Here is a 17,050-nt window from a genome sequence, read left to right as displayed (position 1 = left end):
GTGAATTAATTAAAGTCAAGAATATATGGTTTGAACTGTGTGTGGGGTTTTGTTTAGTTAACTGCTTCTTAAATGTAGCTGATATTACAACAGAGGCATTTAGAGAGAAAAACAGAGGAACAGAGTTTTGGCTTGAGGTCGGTTCTTAGTTTTGTTAGTGCCAAAGAGCTGGCAAAGGCTTTTTGCTCTACTGTCGTTATCAGGCCATCAGAGAAGAGGAAAACAGTTTAAGACTGATCTCTCTGCTGCAGTTCCCACAGAGGTGCTGATGATATGCAAGCTAAGGAGACTTAATTCACCCTACAGCAACTCTGAAAAAGCTTTGGGTTCCAATAACTGTTCATCTCTCGTAAGTTATGGCTATCTACAATCTCATAACAAGTGGCTTTTTTATATGTTATTAACATGAACAAACATATGAATATTTATGAATAAACCTCACATAATACATTATGTTTCTATGTTGAATTAAGATTTGCTGTCAAATTTATTTTGAATAGGAGAACGTGCCTGAGGAGACTGAATTAGATGACTAGGACAGGAGGTGGGGGTACTGTGTATGCTGTTTTCTGTTAGGTGCAATAGGGGCAGGCAGAAAGATCAGACTCCACATATAGATTTGCATGGTCAGCTTTTGAAGGTATCATAGCTTTTTCGTAGTAGAGATAACGTGCCTAACATGAGCTGACTGCAGAGAGTGGTGAAGATACACAGTCAGTTGAACCACTTTCAGTTCAAAGAATGAGAAAATCTTTGCTTTAATTTCTGGATTAATGATAAATTAAATGTTTCACAAAGTCTAGATGTCTTCAGTATTTTGCTTTATTCATTTTAGTGCATGTTTTATGTTTCAACAGAAAAGAAGAAAAAGAAATACATGCTGTTGAACTACTTATAGTTGTGGAAATGTCATCCGATTATAATAACTCTCACTGTGGCCTGTCACCTCAAAGCCTGGTGTCCTCTATCCTGCCTCCTGTGCTCATCGTCGAGCTCCTGCTGGGCCTGCCAGGGAACCTGATGGCACTGTGGGTCTTCTGCCGCCACCTTCAGTCGTGGACACCCAATGTTGTGTTTCTCTTGAACTTGGTCTTGGCTGACTTTCTGCTCCTGGTGAGCTTACCTTTCCGAATTATCTACCTTCAGAAAGGGGAAGACTGGGTGTTTGGTGATGCTTGGTGTCGGATTAAACTCTTCATGGTTGCAGTCAACCGGTCAGCGAGTATCGGCTTCATGACTGCTGTGGCTGTGGATCGATACTTTAAAGTAGTCCATCCACACCATAAAGTGAACTTCATCGGTTCATTGCAGGCTACAGGGATTGCTTGTTTCATCTGGGCTGTGGTGTTTTCACTGCGGCTCCCTCTTCTGCTGACTAGCGATCTCCTAACCGAGAACAACAACGTCTCTATCTGTCGGAGCTTCAGCTCCTACAAGGAGCCACCATTGGGCATTTGGCTCCACTACATGGTGTATATTGGTGAGTTTTTCCTCCCTTTAGCGCTTTTAGTTTTTTGCTCTGTTCGAATCGCCTGCACTCTACGTCGTCGACAGATGGACAAGAAAAAAGTGAGACGGGCTACTCGCACTGTCCTGGTAATTGTTGGGGTTTTCCTCACCTGCTTCTTTCCTAGCATTGCCACAGGACTAACTACACTCTGTCTAAAGAAACTGGGGAATGAATACTGCCGTGCTTACAGACTATGTAGTGAATTGTTCGGCCTGTCCATCGGGTTCACATACCTGAACAGTGCCCTGGATCCTCTCATCTACTGCTTCTCTAGCTCCATGTTTAGGGATGAGGTAAAGAGAGCCATCAATTGGTTTGGACTGGTGGAACTACAGCTCAGTCACCATGGCACGAGGAGGTGAATTCTCCAGAAAGACAGTGCCATCAGAATTGCCCCTAGATATATGCTTTATTTTTTAATTCTAACACTTTGGGCCAGATTCATAATTCATTCATTTATGTTACACCACACAAAATGCCCATCACGCTATAAAAGAGCTATTCATAAAGTCACCATGGTGTTGATTAGAGTACTGGTGTCTTTTCAACCCCTTAATGTTTCAGGCTTAGTACATATACTTATTATTCATTAACTACAGGGACTTCAATGCAAACTAATGGAGTTTTTCTAAGGTCATAGAAGTGTATAATAAAACTTTAGGCCTGCCGATGGGCCCATGGCTTGGAAAGGGGTTAAAACTTTGGTATTTTCACCAGTGTCCTCGGCAAGAGCCAATCAAATTCCACATGCAAATGAGGTCAAGCATTATAAAGACCCACCGGGTGGAGCTCTGGTTGCCTGCCAAAATGAATATGAAAGAAAGGAACAAAAAATGAAGAGACAAAGAAGAGCAAAAGTCTTGGAAACAGAGCTAAACATTTTAAAGGAAGTGCTGGCAAATAATAATAAATTGTTTGGCAAAAATCCTTTAACTTTCGATCAAGAAACTACATGACATGTATATAAATATTTCCATTATATTTTAAAACTCAACTTTAAAAAAATCAACCAACTCTTAGTTGAAGTAACATGAATTAAAGTTTAATATGTGGTATTTTTCCCACATTTAAAAATGAAATTGAAAAGAACTGAAGTTGTGTTTTCTTTGGCAAGTCAATAAAATAAAGTAAAAACTTTGAAGTCTAGCCATAAGTGCCTTGGCATAAGTGCTAAATAGGCACGGTATTGTTCTACTTAAGTTACACTGTTTTAGCCCATCATGCTCCTCATTCACATTTGGCTCGAGGATTGGCTCTAGAATTCCTTGCATCCTGTTTGAATGGATTTTAAATATGTTCAGCTACAGTACAGGCAATGTAATTGGCTCCATGCTTATCTGTGTATATAGATCATCTTTGGCTTTAATTTCCAGTCAGACGGACATTAAAAACAAGTTAGTCATTTTTCAGGATATATGTGTGATTAGATTAGATATGAGATAAACCACTTGCATCAGGAAGGGGAAAGTCGAAGGAAAACAAGTAAAAACAGGACTTTTCAAAACTGGAGTTCATAAAATGATTAAAAGATACAGAGAAAATGGGAATCTTGCGTTGTCAAGAAACCATTACTGAGAAAAGGAAATAAACAAAACAAAACAAATAATTAAATTAAAGAAAATAAACAAAGAAGTTGCTGGTTTTCTAAGAACAATGCACTGTCCACCCCAGAGTCCAGAGCTCAACTTCATTGAATGTCTTTGGGATTGTCTGGATTGTGAGAAGCAGAAAAAGCAACCAACTTCTAAGACTGAACTTTGGAGGTGTGGAAAGTATCCCTATAGTTTTCTTTGAAAAGCTGACAGCAAGTATCCTGAAGAGAATGGACGCTGTAGAAGGTGGACACATCGAATACTGACAATGTTTAAAGTTAGTTGTTGACGCTTCTGTGTAATTTCCTGTTAATATGTTTTCTGCTTTTTTCCTGACACTGAAAAAATGAATAACTTCTGCTTTATGGGCACTGTGCCTGAACATGAAATACATTAAATGTGTTCTCTGCCTTTTGCACAGTACTGTATATGACATTGTTGCTCAAGGTTCAGATATGTATGCTACTTCTCATTTTAAGAGATAGCTTGCATAAGCTAGTGGCTAAAATCCAAAGTCACATGGCTTATAGCAGTTGGGACAGTTTGGGCTATTATTTAAAAAGAAACACACAAAAACTCATCATAGTGGTCTAAACACACAGCATTCCAGTTGTGTTCTTAAGAAATGATCATATACAAACTATAATTTTTGTTTGTTTGTTTTTTTAAATATTAGCAATTATTTACAAAATGTGTTTAAATGGTACAGCGTCATGGCTGAACATACTACATCTACTCCAGGAAAAATGAAATGGTTGATTTTGTTTCTAATATAGACAACAAACAACACGTCTGAATTCATTCATTGATTCATTTTTTTGTCTGTTACTACAGACAATGCTGACATTCCTACTTTACACTGTGAGCCATAATAAGCTCACTGACTCATTTTTAATGCATTTGTCATTAACTGTTCGAAGGAAGCCTAATGTGTATCAGCAACACGGGTTACGTGAAAACAAGTGTTGAGTACAATTTACTCCACTTTGCTGTTCAACTTCAATTTAAAGCATGACAGGAAATGACATTTGATTCACTTTCTATGGTTTTTGAGTGTTTTTCACATTTTAATTACAGCCTGCTATAATTTAGTTGTACTTCTAATAAAACACTGTTTGTAGATTTTAATTTCCACCTCATTAGATTATCTTTGTGCAAAATTTTGAATTGTGTTGTGCCTCTATGTAATTGTTGTTTTTGTCATGTTGCATCTACTTTGCTCTTCAGTAATCTGTGCACATAAATGACTCAGTTGCTATTTGGCCAAAATGTCAATTTACAGAAATATCCACATCTTTGTAAAAATAAACAAACAAGTGAATACATAAACAATGAAATAAACTTTGTAGTTGAAATGTGTTAGTTGTTCTGAAAAAAGTATTTCCTGTTTGTGGGCTTATTAATTATTAAAATTAATATATTTTATTAAATAAAACAACAAATAGGCTTGTTAGAAACACAAATGGGCTTAACAGGTACTAGAGGCCCATTTAAGTGCAGTCCAGGTTTTTAATTTTGTTTCTGTTCTTCATGTCATCATTTCAACAAATCATATAAAACTTGCCTGATTACGTTAAAGGACAGATTAATCTTTCATTCCATTGTAAGATACATCACTAAAATCTGAATATGTTTTTCTCTACTGTCCCAAAATTCAATGAATTAATTAAAGTCAAGAATATATGGTTTGAACTGTGTGTGGGGTTTTGTTTAGTTAACTGCTTCTTAAATGTAGCTGATATTACAACAGAGGCATTTAGAAAGAAAAACAGAGGAACAGAGTTTTGGCTTGAGGTTAGTCATTGGTTTTGTTAGACTGCAAAGGCTTTCCGCTCTACTGTCGTCATCAAGTCATCAGAGAACAGGAAAACAGTTTAAGAGTGATCTCTCTGCTGCGGTTCCCGCAGAGGTGCTGATGATATGCAAGCTAAGGAGACTTAATTCACCCTACAGCAACTCTGAAAAAGCTTTGGGTTCCAGTAACTGTTCATCTCTCGTAAGTTATGGCTATCTACAATTTCATAACAAGTGGCTTTTTTATTTGTTATTACCACGAAAAAAAATGAATACACAGGAACCTCACATGTTACATTATGTTTCTATGCTGAATTAAAAATATAGTTTGTTTGTAAATCAGAATAGCAGAACATACCTGAGGAGACTTAGAATTAGAATGACTAGGACAGGAGGTGGGGGTACTGCGTACACTGTTTTCTGTTTGGTATGATGGCAGGCAGAAAGATCAGATTCCACATGTAGACATGCAGAACATGGTGATGCAGCTTTTGATGGTATCATATCTTTTTCGTGGTAGGGATAACGTGCCTAACATGAGCTGACTGCAGAGAGTGGTGAAGATACACAGTCAGTTGAACCACTTTCCATTCAAGAAATGAGAAATTTTTGCTTTAATTTCTGGATTACTGATTAATTCAGTTTTTTCACAAAGTCTAGATGTCTTCAGTACTCTGCTTTACTCAATTTAAGTACATGTTTTATGTTTCAACAGAAAAAAGGAAGAGGAATACATGTTGTTGAACTGCTTATAGTTGTGAAAATGTCATCCAGTTATAATAACACTCACTGTGGCCTGTCACCTCAAAGCCTGGTGTCCTCTATCCTGCCTCCTGTGCTCATCGTCGAGCTCCTGCTGGGCCTGCCATGGAACCTGCTAGCATTCTGTGTCTTCTGCCGCCACCTTCAGTCCTGGACACCTAATGTTGTGTTTCTCTTGAACTTGGTCTTGGCTGACTTTCTGCTCCTGGTGAGCTTACCTTTCCGAATTAACTACCTTCAGAAAGGGGAAGACTGGGTGTTTGGTGATGCTTGGTGTCGGATTAACCTCTTCATGCTTGCTGCCAACCGGTCAGCAAGTATCGGCTTCATGACTGCTGTGGCTGTGGATCGATACTTTAAAGTAGTCCATCCTCACCATACAGTGAACTTCATCAGTTCACAGCAAGCTGCAGGGATTGCTTGCTTCATCTGGGCTGTGGTGTTTTCACTGCGGCTCCCTCTTCTGCTGACTGACGACCTCCTGATGAAGCATGACAATCGCTCGTACTGTCGGAGCTTCAACCCCTATAAGGATCCAAAACCGGGGATCATGCTCCACTATACAGTGTACTTAGCCGAGTTCTTTCTCTCTCTGATGGTCCTGCTTTTCTGCTCCTTCAGAATCTGCTGTATCTTACATCGCCGTCATATAGACAAAAAGAAAAATGTGCGTCAGGCTGTAAGGATTGTTTCGGTAATCAATGTGGTCTTTATCATATGCTTCTGCCCTGGTGTTGCTACTGGGCTGACTGCACTCTATATGAAGAAACTGGGGGAGGAGCACTGTTATATCTTCAAACAAAGTGGTGAGTTGTTTGTAATGGCCATTGGGTTCACATACCTGAATAGCGTGCTGGACCCGGTAATCTATGGATTCTGCAGCTCTATGTTCCGGGATGCTGTGAAGAAAATGATCAATCGGTTTGGAGTGGTGGAACTAATGCTCAGTCACCGTGGCAACACAGCGAATGGAGATAAAGGCTAAAGGCAAGAGGACACTGATGGGACAAACACAAACAAACAGAAATGTTTGCTTTGCTTCGTGTTTGGCTGTAGAAAGACTCTAGGATATTCTCTGCCCATTCGCTCAAGTTCATTTCACTTGTATTCTTTCCAGAACATTTTATGTACAACTGCAAACATTAGAGTGTTTGTGTTTGTCCTGTCAGTGAACTCTTTAAGAAGGTTTGATTCTTGAAGAAACATTATATTCAACGATATTCCCTGGATGATGCAAAAAATTATTTAAATAAAAGCACATAATTTCACAGACCTACCCGAAAAGTAGACTCACAGTTGAACTATATGTAAATATATATATATATATATATATATGTATATATATATATATGTATATATATATATATATGTATATATATATATATGTATGTATATATATATATATATATATATATATATATATATATATACTGACCTAGATGGCAAGAGGATAGTGGGCCACTGTTGGCTCGCTGAGGGCAAAGCTGGTGGTCCACTGGCTCTTTTTTCTTAGCATTTTCTGGGCAGCCAACTGGTTTTAAAGCAGAGTATTAGACAAAATTCCACTTTTCATAGCTGATTTTTCATTCACAGTCCAATGTATGTATTTTTCATTGCTTACTGTACTGGGCATGGCTAATTTAGCCTTGTTGGTCCTTCTGTTTGGTAACTGTACTAGGCATAGCCATTAAAAGGGCTTGTGCTAATTTGACTAGTTTAGTCTTGTTGGTCCTTCTGTTTGATAACTGTACCAGGCATATCTACTAAAAGGGCTTGGCTAATTTGGCTGATTTTGCCTTGTTGCTCTATCTGTTTGGCAGTTAACTGTGCCAGGCTTAGCTACTAAAGAGGCTTGGATAATTTGGCTAATTTAGCCTTGTTGGTCCTTCTGTTTGGTAGTTAACTGTACTAGGCGTGGCTACAAAAAGGGCTTGGCTAATTTGGCTAATTTAGCCTTGTTGGTCCATCCATTTGGTAGTTAACTGTACTAGGTGTAGCTCCTAAAGGGGCTTAGCTAATTTGACTACTTTAGTCTTGTTGGTCTATCTGCTTGGTAGTTTACTGTACTAGACATAGCTACTAAAAAGGCTTGTCTAATATGGCTAATTTAGACTTGTTGGTTAGTTTGCTATACTAGGCGTAGCCATTAAAAAGGCCTGGCACTATTTTACACACAGTAAACCATTTGACCCAATGTGCTCCTTCATTTGACTCCAGGGTATCTAAAGACTAATCCCATCCTTATGATTAGCAGTTCTTTTATCAATAGTTCTGTTAAGTTCAGATGAGAATATATGTTTTCCTTGTAAACTCTTTACAGTATCAGTCCCTAATCCTTTTGCATTTTACTTTTACAACATAATTTGCAGTACTGTAGTTTGATGGAGAGTTATGAAAACTAGCTGCCATGCTATTCTCTTCTGCATTTTCTCTCTGGAAGAAATAAATGCAGCTTTGCTAGCTTATGTATGAGTTCATATGAATGTATATGATATTTGTATTATGTTGTTTTCTGTTGAATGAAGATGAACGATAATAAAGTTGAAGTTACTCCACTCTTTTAAAGACTGAATTGATGGCTGAGTGTTCAGTGGCAGCACGGGCAAGATTCGTGGTGTTGCATCACAGCTATTATTTGCTCACAGGCAAAAACCAAGGGAAGTCCGGTGCTATATTATCACACTGAAGTTATCTAATGTGTCAGTTTTCTATTTTATATGTTCTTAAGAAGAAAACACTTCACCACAGCGTAAAGTGAGTCGTAACTTAACCACCAGGGTCTCAACAGAACGATACAGTTATTGTGAAAAACTGTGCTGTTCTATGTCATGTAATGCTTTTAAACCAGATTGTGCCATCAGAAATGACTGTTACATAATATAGGACTTCATGCTCTAATTCTTGTCTTGTTCTGTCACTTTTTGAAATGAACTTTTTAGACGCTGTATCCTTTCCATTCACATGTCATATATACAGTATAATCCAATAGTCAGTGTTATTTCAATCATTTCTGTTCCACATTTTTGAGTACAGGTTACAGGTCAGAGAAAAAAAATGTTGTCAGACACAGAACAGAGAAACTCATAAGTGAAGCTGCGTATGAGTCAGAAATGCAGTCATGCTGGTTTTGAGTTACGTAAACTTTTTGTTCTGTGAATTGGTTATAGAAAAAAGTTCAAAAACATGAGATTCTGGAAGGGAGGTAGTGTTTCACGTTACTGCAATTTCATGTATTTTACGGTTTTCTTAGTTTTAACTGACATTACAATGGGAATCAGAGAAAGAAAGAAAGTGAGAGAGAGAGAGAGAGAGAGAGAGAGAGAGAGAGAGAGAGAGAGAGAGAGAGAGAAAGACAGTGTAGTCTTAGCTACAGGTCTTTCTTTCATTCTTGAAGTCATTCTTGATAGTGACCCACTGAACTGGCTAAGTCTTCATGCTCCGCTGTGATATCAGGTCATAAGACAGGAGCACAGTTTTTAAGGGTTATCTCACTGCTATGATTCCCTCAGAAAGTGTTGATGGCTCTCGGGCTAAGGAGACGTATTTTAACCTACACTGACTCTGCAAAACCTTAACTCCTAACAACCGCTCGTGTCTGGTAAGTGTTACAAAACTTTCCCATGAGAAGGTATTTTACTCTTTGAATGCAGAACCTTTCAATAATGATTATTATTTGCTAATATCTTGTGGGGATGTCAGCTTTTCAGTGGATGGTAAGGGACAGAGGTACTAAATTGTCACCAGTGTGGTCCCCTTTAGGGTATGTCTACAGTGCCTTTAGTTTGGGAACATAACTGCACCGCATTCCACTGCAATTATTTTTTTTTAAGTTGCTTTGACTCCAGGCTTTTTATATAAGCTTTCTATTTTAAATCATTTGCTAATGAAAAGTACAAAATATGTATCTTTCCTCTGGGATAGCAAAAAAGTGTACTTTTAAAACCCATTTAAGGTATACACTTAGATCTTTGAGAGTACATTTTCAGGTTTGTACCTTGGTGAAGGAAAATGTACCTGTGCTGCACTCTGTAATCAGATAATGCTCTGTTGATTTAACTATGTTAAGGTTCAAGACCATGTATTAGGTAGCTGATCTCAGATCAGTAAATTAAGCAGTGCACTATTTTGATGGCCTGCTGCCGATGCTTTATAGACGCTCACTTTGTCTTTAACTGACTTACTGTCTGACTTCACTTAAATATCTCTGAAATTAGCCTGAACGTTTCTCTAACCTTAAAGCTGAGCTTAACATCAACTGTAAACTTAAACCTAATCCTGGTCTAACCCTAATAATCAACTGAGTTCCTTCAGATAAGTAGTTACCAGTTTGAGCATTGGCAGATTACACTGTAGGAAACAATTAAAGAAAAATGTGACCAATTAGGCTGATTATCTTAATTGCAATCAAGCTTGATATTATTTTAGGACAGGATGGAAAAGAGTCTGGATTTGAGTTTCCGTCAGGACTTCTAAGTTCACTCTCTAGGTTTGGCACATTTAAGAATGATTTACATTGTTTGGTTGTACACCTACAATCACATCATGCATGCCTGTTTGGTCTTCAGAGTTTTTGTATAGGTTATTAATATGGAAAAAACAAATGAATACATGTAAAATTACACTTTGCATTATGTTTCTGTGTTGAATTAAAGCATGTCTAAAATGGGTACAAACCAGAGTACTAGGACATGCCTGGGCAAGTTGATGACAAAAATCAGATGTGTACGAAGAACATTCCTGGGCAGAGTGCTTTTAATAATAAAGGCAGCAGGCTTTGGCAAAGCTAGAATTCCATTTCAGAAGGTGCTGGTTGTCTGGGGGAGGCAGCTAACAAGCATTATGTCTCAAAGACATTAGTGTAGTTAGGATGACAACCACCATTGTTGCATTTCATTTAATCTAATTCATTTGAAAATGAAACCCCATCATTGCCATAATAAAACGACATTTTAAAAATGTAAAAAAAATATAATTCATTAACTTGCTTTCAACAATCTACTATAACAACTGTAACGAGTTAACTAGAGGCCTACCTGTTCAAAGTATCTGATTACATTATTAAGAAGACCATGTCGCCATGTTGGCAGGCAAGCTGTAACTCTAGAGAGCTTGACTCATCACTGTTACAGCAACTAACCCTGCAGGTGGATAAGAACCAAGCAAAATAGACCAGAATGACCACAAAAAAAGATTAAAAGATATGTGGACACTTTAGATGCACCTACTACACTAATGAGTGCACTTCTAATGGTGTATGATCTGGTAGTGTCAGCTTAGCTAGACTGGTGGACTGGATCCGTATGGTCTGTATTTCTCCAAAGTTCTTTACATTCCGGTGCATGACATTTTATAAAAACTGATAAAAGTGGCTGCTAAAACTCTTTAGCAGGCTCTTAAAACTACTTAAGAGCCAAAGTTCTTAAATAATAAACTCATACATAGCTTTATATGAAGCTCAAGTCAGCTTGTCAATCACCAGCTTCTCATTTGAATTTTCTGTTCCACCTTAAGTGGTGTTGCAATTACACTGCCTTAAACATAGAAGGTGCCTTAAACATAGAATGAATGACAAAAGTTGGTGAACATGAAGCCAACATCAGCTTTCCTCAATAAATACATCAATTTACCTCAATAAATGCATCCTTAATCAATAAATACCTCAAACTTTCATTTAGAGATGAACTAGCTAATGAGCAGCACAGCAGAGCTAACGCTACTTCACCTACCACATTAATGAGTGCACTTCTAATGGTGTATGCTCTGTTTTTTGCATACTGTTTAGTGTGCAAGTATGTGGTTTGGGATGCGAAACTAATAATGCAGCAGGACATTTCAGCTGTTTAGATTTTAGCTTTGGTTTGTGATCATTACAGCAACAAGTCAGTGCACTCAAATGCATTGATTTATATGCTTTAAACATTTAAAAAGTGTTTTAAAAGGGACATGTTTTACCCTCTTTGCTGGGTCTGTTATGGCTTTGTTATCTCATTAAAAACAGCCATAACACTGCTGAATAAAGCTGCCTACCAAAATGGTGTCACCGCAATTGTGATGTTCTCAGAATACTACTAATTGCAATATGAACCATAGACTAGAACTGTGGCCACCAACCCTTGGAGATCCTGCAGAGTTTAGTCCCACCACCTTTCTCCTAACACTAAAGCTGGGCCTACACTACATGATTTTTTGCCCGATTTGCCCCTTTCAACAAATTTTCCCAAACTGAAGGGATTTTCCAGGTCGGGAGCTCGATCGTAAGCGAGTGATGGCGCAGATGATCTGGTAGATCTGGAAACGAGTGAATCTTTAGCCCTCTGATTGAACTCTGACGTGATCGGAGACCCTCTGATATTATCAAACATGTTTGATGTTTATGACTCAAAATGTTCATGAGTCCTGCGGTGTGAGAAGGTCAACGAGTGAATCAAACAACAGCCAATCAGAGAGCTAGAAGAGTAGACAAAAAAGTGAAGAGACGCTCATGCACACTACCTGAACAATGGAGCGTGGAGACAGAGGAGCTGCATGTAAAACACAGGCAGATAAGATATCATGTTTATAACGTTTGGATGCAGATGTCAAAGCACTTTCTTTATAATTTCAGCTCAGCTGCCAGTTTATAGTGAAATATTTCTCCAGCTCAGTGTGATATCAATGCTTCTCACCACATATTAATCCCCAGTTTGCACTTTCGCTGTGCATAAAAGCACAAACAGGTCAGGTCCACTAAGTTTAGCTTTCTTTGTCATGTGATTTCGGAAGAGACCTGAGATTTTGAGTTCTTATTCACAGTCGAGGCTCGTTATGTGTGTTATACTCTCTCTTTGCCTTGTAATCTGGTGTGAGTGACAAAAAGACCAGAAATTCTGTGACAAACAGATGTTAAGTTTGTGATGCTCTCCGTTTTAGAAATCTGTTAAGATTCTAAAAGTTGTGTAGTGTAAGCCCAGCCTAATGCATCTGATCCAGCCAATCCAGAGCTGCTGAAGAAGTGAATTTGCTGAAGAAGGTGTGGCAGATTGTATTGAAAACTACACTCTCCAGTTAGGTACCTCTAGGGCAAGGATTGGTGGCCAAGGATTGGGGGCTAAATATTTGTCTGAACCTGATGAGACCTGACAATTCCCCTCAGGTTTACCAGGGTTCAGACATCATTTCTCAAATATGTTTTTGTGCTCCAGTCAGGTTCAAGTATTAATGCTTTATACATTTTATTTTGTTCTAACAGACAACCAGAAATATTTTTTTGTGTCATGCCATCCAATGAAACTGAAACTCACTGTGGCCTGTCACCTCAAACCCTGGTGGCCTCCATCCTCCCTCCTGTGCTTATCATCGAGCTCCTGCTGGGCCTGCCAGGGAACCTGATGGCACTCTGGGTCTTCTGCCGCCATCTTCAGTCCTGGAAGCCCAATGTTGTGTTTCTCTTCAACCTCACTCTGGCTGATTTTCTGCTGCTGGTGAGCTTACCTTTCCGAATTAACAACCTTCTGCATAAGGAACACTGGCTGTTTGGTGATGCTTGGTGTCGGATTAACCTCTTCATGCTTGCAGCCAATCGATCAGCAAGCATTGCCTTTATGACTGCTGTGGCTGTGAATCGATACTTTAAAGTAGTCCATCTACACCATACAGTGAACTTTATCAGCTCACGGCAAGCTACAGGGATTGCTTGCTTCATCTGGGCTGTGGTGATCTCACTGCGGCTCCCTCTGCTGACTAATGACCTCCTGATTAAGGAGCCCAATGCATCTTTCTGTCGGAGCTTCAACCCTTATAAGGATCCAAAACTGGGGATCAAGCTTCACTACATAGTGTACATATCTGAGTTTTTCTTCTCTCTGATGGTCCTGCTGTTCTGCTCCCTCAGAATCTGCTGGACCTTACATCGCAGCCAGACGACCAACATGCCGGTAATGCGTCGGGCTATTAGGATTATTCTGGTAATTGTTGGGATTTTCATGATATGCTTCTGCCCTGGTGTTGTTACTGGACTAACTGCACTCTATTTGAAGACGCTGGGGAAGGAGTATTGTGAAGCCTTCAAGCTAAATGGTCAGTTATTTGTTTTGTCCCTTGGATTCACCTACCTGAATAGTGTACTGGACCCGATGATCTATGGATTTTGCAGCTCCATGTTCCGGGATGCCTTAAAGCATTCAATTAATCAACTTGGAGTGGTAAAGCTAGCACTGAGGAGCCGTGCCACTGGGTAGCCATGCCATCACTTCGAAAATGATCACCCCAGCTCATCCCACAGTTCTTTGTGATGACTTGTCAGAATGTTGTTTAGCACCAAAACAACAATATATCCATTCGTCTGTTTGTGTCCTCCTTTCCTCTTAACCCATAAATATTATACTCAGAAACAAGGACATATAAGCTGTGTCCTAATTGAGGGGCTGTGTCCTTCGAAGGCTGCATGGACTCGCGAAGGCTGAACTGAAATGAGACGGTCTGCAGATTAAATGTTTTATAGTTCTTTAAAGATAGAGCCAAAAGTTTTTTAGTTTTTTTCATTTATTAGAGCTGGAAATGCTTTTCTCTGTCTGCTCCTTGCTCCCTAAACAAAACACATCGGGTTTTTTTTTTTTAATATTTGTATCATTAGCTATTCGACTCAGTTCAAACCCAGTACTTACCTATGTTCTCAAATCGTTGCCAGCATGCAAAAAACCTCAGGCTATGTTGGCTGGCAAAGGATCCACCTGTTGGATCCTTCGTTGCCATGGAAAAGAAGGACACATTGCACGGCTGCATACAAAAGAGCCTTCGAAATGGGACAGTCATGCTGCTGTGACACAATCATCCTTCAAATGCAGCCTCCGAAGGATGCAGCCCCTGAATTGGGACGCAGCTACTGTGTCATTGATGAAAAGCACCAAAAGTGCTAATAGTGCCCTGTGGTGGAGAATCTTCAGCCTGTTAAATGTGAGTGAGTGTGAGTGACAAGCCAGGTCCATGAGGTGCTTTGCATCTAAAAGAGTCCTGTCCCGATACCAAACAAGAGCAAAACAGACAGGAGTGGGCAGGAAACCCACCAAGAAGCTTTATGTGGGGGCTTCCAGTGTCGTAACAGGCAAGGGCCAAAGCACAGGCTGGCAAGTAAACACCGGGGTCATCTATAATCGAACAACCAGAGAAATACAAGAGGTCAAAAGTCTGGACATACTGGAAGACAAAAAATGAGGACAATGGTTCAGAAATCCAAAGACATATTGAAAAGATTTTGCAAGCTGCAAACAGAAAGCAAGAGGTATACATACAATTAAACAGTTAATAAGCCCAGAACAATTATACAGTTAATGAACCCAGAACTGGCAGCAGGTGAGTAGCCAGAGGCTGGGCGGAGCTGGACCTGGTGAGAGTCATGCAAAATAGGAGAGTGCATGTGACAGAGAGGAGTGGAGAATGCTTTTGAAGTACATCCTTCGTAGAAGAGTATAACACCTCACAGGGACATCACACATGATTGTTGCAGTTTCTATGAAAAATGGCACCACTAAGCAGCGTCTGCAACCTACAGAAACATGAATGTGCCATTTCTGAATGTTAGATTGTATGAAATTGATTTGTTGTCACTGCTCATAATGCAACATCACTTTTGTCTACTTCAGTGTCTACATATGTAGAATGTGACACCTTGTGTGTTGATGGATTTAGATTTCTGCATGATTGATGTAGCTAAATTATTAGCAGTTTGTATTTTATTGCAGGTGATGCAGATCTGGAGATGGAGCAACATGACAGCAACCTGTTTTTTTTCCCTCAGTGACTTTGTCTGCATCCAAAACCACATAACATACTATACCAATGTTTCCCAACTTGGTCCACAGGGTCCTTCATCCTTATGTGCCGTGAGTTATGTCGGAGCACAACTGTGAGGCCCTGAAGACCAAGTTGGGAAACACTGAAGTGACTGTCACTAAAACTACATATCAACTATACATCATTTGTTGTAAAAAAAAAATGAATTCTGAATACCACAGTGAAACAACACTCCCTTTGATGTATTTGCTTTGTAATTTTGAGCAAATTTGGTAATTTGTCAAAATAAGTACTAAAAAGTTAGATTTTTTTTTATAATAAAATAGTTATGAAAATAAGTAACTGCTTTGTGAGATCAAAAGCTGACGGACATCTGTTGTTCATTGTCCAGCTAGTAGTGCATAGGACAGCTAACATTCCCACACCAGAACATACCAAGCAAAATAACTGCTGGTCAAGCAGAATCAAAGCTAGCTTGGCCTCAGACATCAAGCCCTTCAAATCTGTCACTTCTGGCTTCTCCAGAGATAAAAAGCCACAGTAATGTTTACTCTTATGTTTCCTGTTTCTCCATCTCTCCATCTCATTCCTTTCTGGACAGTTTCTTTGAACTGTACTGAACCTAAACATATGGTAAAACATCAGCCTTCCTTAATATTGCTTCCATAAGATATCTTAATAACTCCACCTAGTCATGTCTAGGTGTAATCCTAGGTATATAATCCTACATATGTCTCCTACTTAATCAGGGATGGAAAAACTTGAGTAATTGTACTTGATTGTTGTATTTAAGTATTATTTTGGAAGATTTTTACTAATGATGCACCAAAATGACAATCCTTGGCTGATACTGCGCAGAAAATCTGGGACACACAAGGCCAAAAACAGAAATTGAAAACCAATAAAGCTGACAATGAATAAAAACAGTTTACGTAAACTCATTACACTGATGAAGTTATGGGTTGTGTTGAGAAACTCATAAAATCATTACAGCATGAAGGCAACAGTACAGAACAGTTGGTCATTAAACTTCCATTATTTTTTAGTTATACTTTATACTTTCGCTGTTGTTTGTGATTTTGCCATTTCAACAACCTGTGGCTACAGATGGCATTAAAGTGCTAACAATGACTTTCATTTCTGCTTCTGCTGTAGTTCACTTGTCTAATGTTTTAATGTAGAAACCATAAAATAGTTCCATACGGCTGACTTTTTCACTGTGCTGCACGATCAGATTTTTGTTACCCTTAAATTTTCTTGTTACATCTTAGATTTTGACACTGTGTAGTCGGCCTATTTAATCATAGTCATTTTCTGTTAAAATGTTCAGCCATTTTTTTCTCTTTTCAGTGGCCAAAATTTCAGTGCATCTCTAATTTATCCTTTATTAATCCTTGACTAATATTGAAATTCCATACTTGTACTTTGACATATCCAAGAAAACATGTCAGTGCTTTGCAGAGAGGTCTCCTGATTGCTTTATGCAACCAGACCATGATGAATTCTTGGTAACACTTTACTGTAGGGTACTGTTCATAAGGCTACATGACACCTGCATAAGCTTGTCATGACAACTGACATAATCTTACACAAATGTTTATGAATGCTTATTCCAGTAGGCGTG

The 17,050-nt window shown here is 38.9% G+C and overlaps 3 protein-coding genes across 3 annotated transcripts; all 3 read left to right on the top strand.

The window, feature by feature from the left end:
* Window positions 1–143: 143 nt before the first annotated feature.
* Window positions 144–1,872, top strand: LOC118810030 (hydroxycarboxylic acid receptor 3-like). Its single transcript, XM_036573548.1, has one exon. The coding sequence runs from the start codon at window positions 907–909 to the stop codon at window positions 1,870–1,872; it is 966 nt and encodes a 321-aa protein (XP_036429441.1). The 5' UTR covers window positions 144–906.
* A 2,949-nt stretch (window positions 1,873–4,821) lies between these two features.
* LOC118809896 (hydroxycarboxylic acid receptor 2-like) lies at window positions 4,822–6,942 on the top strand. Its single transcript, XM_036573407.1, has 2 exons — window positions 4,822–5,098; window positions 5,612–6,942. The coding sequence occupies exons 1-2, from the start codon at window positions 5,018–5,020 to the stop codon at window positions 6,641–6,643; spliced, it is 1,113 nt and encodes a 370-aa protein (XP_036429300.1). The 5' UTR covers window positions 4,822–5,017; the 3' UTR covers window positions 6,644–6,942.
* Window positions 6,943–8,855: 1,913 nt separating this feature from the next.
* On the top strand, window positions 8,856–16,430 carry LOC118810211 (hydroxycarboxylic acid receptor 2-like). Its single transcript, XM_036573806.1, has 2 exons — window positions 8,856–9,256; window positions 12,887–16,430. Exon 2 carries the CDS (start codon window positions 12,912–12,914, stop codon window positions 13,872–13,874), a length of 963 nt encoding a protein of 320 aa, XP_036429699.1. The 5' UTR covers window positions 8,856–9,256; window positions 12,887–12,911; the 3' UTR covers window positions 13,875–16,430.
* The last annotated feature ends 620 nt before the right edge of the window (window positions 16,431–17,050 follow it).

The sequence above is a fragment of the Colossoma macropomum genome, unplaced genomic scaffold, assembly GCF_904425465.1.
Source record: "Colossoma macropomum unplaced genomic scaffold, Colossoma_macropomum, whole genome shotgun sequence".
NCBI classification, from domain to species: Eukaryota; Metazoa; Chordata; class Actinopteri; order Characiformes; family Serrasalmidae; genus Colossoma; species Colossoma macropomum.
The sequence above is the reverse complement of the archived record's forward strand: the minus strand, read 5'-3'. Positions and strand labels throughout refer to the sequence as shown.